Source organism: Coptis chinensis, chromosome 1 (genome assembly GCF_015680905.1).
Source record: "Coptis chinensis isolate HL-2020 chromosome 1, ASM1568090v1, whole genome shotgun sequence".
NCBI lineage: Eukaryota > Viridiplantae > Streptophyta > Magnoliopsida > Ranunculales > Ranunculaceae > Coptis > Coptis chinensis.
The window spans coordinates 47166900-47172111 of NC_141456.1; the positions used below are offsets into that span (position 1 = coordinate 47166900).

The window sequence follows — 5212 nt, forward strand, 5'->3', positions numbered from 1 at the left end:
CTGACGAATCTAATTTATTCAATTTTAGTTGAACTTCCTAATTAACTATATATTAATTAATATTAACATCAGCCAAAGTGGCTAATTATTTATTTTCATTTGGACTTTGAACTTCGAACTTTAGCCTCTAAGTCAATAGAGACTTTTGTTTCTCTGTCCTTATTACCTTTTTGTGTATTTAATCTAACTAATTTCCTCTTTTGCAATTTGTTTACACAATTGAATTTCAAAAAAGGGACTACCACATGCTCATATATTGTTGTTCCTCCACGACAAACTAAAAACTCCATCAGACATCCAAAAAATCATCTCTGCCGAGCTGCCCGATGAAGTCGATGATCCATTGGGATTTCAAGCCGTAGTCCAATACATGATACACGGTCCATGTGGCACAGAAAATGAAAAATCTCCTTGCATGGATGAAAATTAATGCACTAGAAAATTCCCAAAGAGATTTTGCAACGAAACAACCATAGATGAAAAAGGATTTGCTGCTTACATGAGAAGAAATGATTCCAAATTCGCTATTACAAAGAAAGGGAAAAAAGTTGATAACAGTTGGGTTGTTCAGTACAACAGAGATTTGATTGTCAAATACCAAGCACACATAAATGTCAAATTCTGCAACCAAGGAAGGTCTGTTAAGTATTTGTTCAAATATGTGCACAAAGGTGGTGACAGAGCAACATTTGTTATTGAGGAGAACATCCAAGATGGCGAATCAAATGGAGAACAGGTCATACGTGAAGTTGACGAGGTCAAACAATATCAAGACTATCGTTATCTATCAGCACATGAGGCAGCTTGGAGAATTCTCGGTTTTCACATTCAATATCGAAACCCGGCAGTCAAACGTCTTTCATTCCACTTGGAAAACCAACAGCCTATCATAGACCAGGACAGTGATTATATACCTGATGTGGCAAATAGGAGTGGAGTGCACGACACTCAATTCACCGAGTGGATGAAGACGAATGCGGAGAACGAAGATACAAGGCAATTGACATATGCTGAATTTCCTACAAAATGGGTCTGGGATGCAAACAATGACAAGAAATGGACAAGAAGGAAATCAGGAAGAACTATAAGCAGGATATACTATACCCCACCGACAATAGGTGAACGGCTTTATCTTCGTCTACTTCTTAACACGGTGAAGGGTCCAAGGAACTTTAAAGAGATAAGAACAGTAAATGGAAAAGTGCATCCGACCTACAAGTCAGCGTGCCTTGCACTAGGACTGTTGGAAGACGATGGTGAATGGCATGAAGCAATCAAAGAAGCAGCAATTTCAGCATTACCAAAAACATTGAGGAAAATGTTCGTCACTCTTTTGATGTACTACGAGATAACCGATCCTTTGGAACTATGGAACAGAAATTGGAAATTACTTTCTGAGGACATTCTCTTCGACGAAAGAAACAGACTCAAAAACGATGAACTGACACTCACTGATGAGGAAATTCAAAATCGTGCACTCTGCAAGATTGAGAGATTATTAAACAAGTACAATAAAAAACTCAAAGACTTTTCAGAAAAACTAATTCCCGACATGTCGAAAGAGTCTGATGTTGGTAAAGGTAACAGATTGCTTCAAGAAGAGTTGTGTTACTATAGGGTAGCCCTCGACAAAGAGTTCTCCGAGCTTCACAAACAGCTAAATAGTGATCAAATGAGAGTTTTTGATGCAGTTATCAATGCGGTGGAGGAAAAAATAGGAGGCCTATTTTTTGTGTATGGCAGCGGAGGAACTGGGAAAACATTCCTTTAGAACACGATCCTAGCGAGATTGAGATCACAGGGGAAAATTGTGTTAGCAGTAGCTTTTTCAGGTATAACATCTCTATTAATGCCTGGAGGAAGAACTGCACATTCTAGATTGAAAATTCCTATAGACATTGATGAATACTCATGTTATAACATTGGCCAAGGCAGCCATTTGGCTGAACTCATATGCAAAGCGGATCTTATTGTGTGGGATGAGGCACCAATGAATCATAAAGATGCTTTTGAAGCAGTGGACAAAACCTTGAGAGATCTGATGCGATTTAAAGATCCACAATCCAATATAAAAGTCTTTGGAGGAAAAGCAGTACTCTTGGGAGGAGATTTCAGACAAACTCTACCCGTTATCGCAAAAGGAAAAAGAGAACAAGTGGTCTGCGCTTCACTAACTAGATCTCATTTGTGGGACCAATGCAAGGTTTATCTACTGACAAAAAATATGCGACTTAGAGACAAAAACCTTGATACAGAAATGGTTGAGTCCATATCCAAATTCAGCAAGTGGGTCCTCGATTTAGGTGAAGGAAAGTTGCCTACAATTGCTCTTAATAGTAACAAAGAGCCAACTTGGATAAAAATCCCAGACGATCTTCTCATTCCGCCTGGAGAGAACAACATTAAAGAAATTGTGTCTAGCATCTACCCTGACATTGAGAACAACTATACAAAGCTGGAATACTTGAGAGACAGATGCATTTTGACACCAAGAAATGATTGTGTCGACGAAGTTAACTCATTCGTCCTTTCGACATTGGAAGGAGACTCTAAAAAATACCTGAGTGCTGACTCAATAAGCCCAATGTGTGGAAATATTCAAAATCAAGATATTTTGTATCCGACAGAGTTCCTAAATACGATAGAGTTGTCTGGGATTCCAAATCATGAATTCGAGCTGAAGCATGGCGTACCCATTATGCTCCTCAGAAACACAAACCCGAGTATGGGCATGTGCAATGGCACAAGGCTGATCATCAGAAAACTAGGAGAAAGGGTTATTGAGGCACAAATTATAACAGGAAGGAATATCAGAAAAAGAGTTCCAATCCATCGCATCGTCATGTCTTCAAACGAATCAAAATGACCTTTCATTCTAAGACGACGACAGTTTCCTATAAAAATTTGCTTTGCGATGACAATCAACAAGAGCCAGGGTCAAACTCTAAAACATGTTGGAATCTACCTTCCTACACCCATTTTCAGCCATGGACAACTGTATGTTGCTGTTTCCCGTACCACGTCACGAGAAGGATTAAAGATATTGATAGACAACAAAGAAAATAAACCATACGGTCATATAGAGAACATTGTTTACCATGAGGTTTTCAACAATCTACCAACAGGTGTGTCAACTAGACATGATCCGAACACATCATCTCTTAATCTATGAATATATATTTAATACCACTGACCAAATGTTATTATCAAACTTTTCAGAATAAATTTCACAGTGGCTACAAATGCAAATTGAAGAACAGCAAGCAACACAACTCAATCACATGGTAAGATTATCAAACACAAATGTATTACAACCAATTGCACTCGCATGCATATTTTTGTTTTATTTTTATATCTAACTAAATTCTAATACATTCTTTCTATTGTGCACACAGGAGATAATAATGTTAAAGTTGAAGGCATTGGAAGACATATATTCTCATGATTATTTTTTTAATCAATTTTAAACATTATGTATTTTTTATTTCTATTACTGACTTATACATAATAAATTAAGTTGATTACCTTAGTAAACATGATACTAACAAGGTAACCCCACCCAACGATGATAGATATCCTAATGGCATTTATTATTCCTTTTGGTCTATTCCGATATGCATTTTTTATTTCCTCTATCTTTTGGGTAGATCCCTGAAACTCTCTTAACCCAATATCCTGGTTGTTTCCATTTCAGAAGCCTTCTTTCTTTGGAGACGTACTGTGACGAAGTAGATAACACAATAAATTTATTGTAGAGGAAAGGATAATTCGAGTTAGCAACAACTACAAAAAACAAAGGGGAAGGACAATTTTATTTAATTTAACCATGTATAATATGTATCAAATTACCCTTGGGAACACAATACACTGAGATCGACTTTTGGCTATGTCGAAACAATGAGTAGTAGCAACAGCTACTGAACCGGATACTCCAGTTGCAACACTAGCAACCCAAGGTGACAGCATACCAGTTTCTTCAACAGACCTAACCATCAAACACAACAGAAGATTATAATTGAAAACAATGTCTTTTTCAAAGCAGCATAGAAAGCATTTAACTGATGTTTTATATGTGGGATGTGTGAGAATTAGTGCGTAATGTAAGTGTCAGCAATAAAAAAAAAAATGGGACAAATGATGATAGTGATGATGATGGTGGTAAGATGGAAGACATGGACCCACTTCCACATATATGGAACATTTATGGGCTAAGCAAAACAGAATCCCGCACTACTCTTGATCTGAGACCTCTCCATAAGGTATGCCATCCTTCCAATGATATAATATCTGCAGTCTTTTTAACCTCATGAACAAAGGGTGGCTTTCCAGACCCAGTCATCATCCAGGGATACTCTTTCAGAGAACCAACCATATTCGGATGCTATGCTATATATTTGTGTGTAGTTGCATATACACTTGCCCCCCAAACTCATTCCTGCTTCCGTCAATTAAAATCACCACACATGGCTGAATTTTTTGACTAAAAAAAATAACTTTCTATTACATATAGTAAAAGTTAATTATTGACGGTGACCGTTTGCCAGACCAAAAAGAATTATAACCATAAGAAGCAATTGAAAACAACTCACCTCAATCAGTCGGCCATACCAATACAAAAATATTCCACTATTCATCCTTTCCCATTCTAATTGAGAACGACCAAGAATGAGTTGAACAGGTTTTCCTAGGATATGACCTTTTCTAATAGCCGTCTTATTCAAAGATTTTGCCAATGGGCAACTTTTGACCTAAAAAGAAGTCATCCATCAATCAATGAAACAAGTTATACGAAATGCAACCAGAAAGTGAACAATAACATTAACAGTATGGACTATGAAGTTACCAGTGACCCTTGAACCTTGATCTTCAAAAAGATAACTTCTAAGTAGGATCGGAGGGAATAGTCCAAAGGGACCTATAAGAAAAAAAGGAAAGACTGAAATAACAAATACTAATTGCAAAAGTAATAACTAAAAAAAAAATCAACCCATATAAACTAAAACCAGTAGAGTAAGATAATAAACTATCTGCGGTATAATAAGTTGATTTGCAACTTAAAGAAAACTACAAAACCTTCTTCCTATAGAAATGTTTCGGACTTCAAATAGAATGTGATAATTACCAACCTTTCCGGCTGATCCGAGGGACGATCATCGATCCTTCTAGACCGAATAAAAATGTCACCTTCAGGCAAAGTATCCTTTCCATACTG

At 37.0% G+C, this 5212-nt stretch overlaps 1 protein-coding gene across 1 annotated transcript; it reads left to right on the plus strand.

Moving 5' to 3' along the window:
• Window positions 1-499: 499 nt before the first annotated feature.
• LOC147524315 (uncharacterized) lies at window positions 500-1771 on the plus strand. The gene has a single exon (XM_086574238.1). It carries the CDS (start codon window positions 500-502, stop codon window positions 1769-1771), a length of 1272 nt encoding a protein of 423 aa, XP_086430364.1.
• The last annotated feature ends 3441 nt before the right edge of the window (window positions 1772-5212 follow it).

Excerpts from the sequence above, each read along its gene's own strand:
- LOC147524315 (XM_086574238.1), top strand. The coding sequence starts at position 500 with ATGAGAAGAAATGATTCCAAATTCGCTATTACAAAGAAAGGGAAAAAA.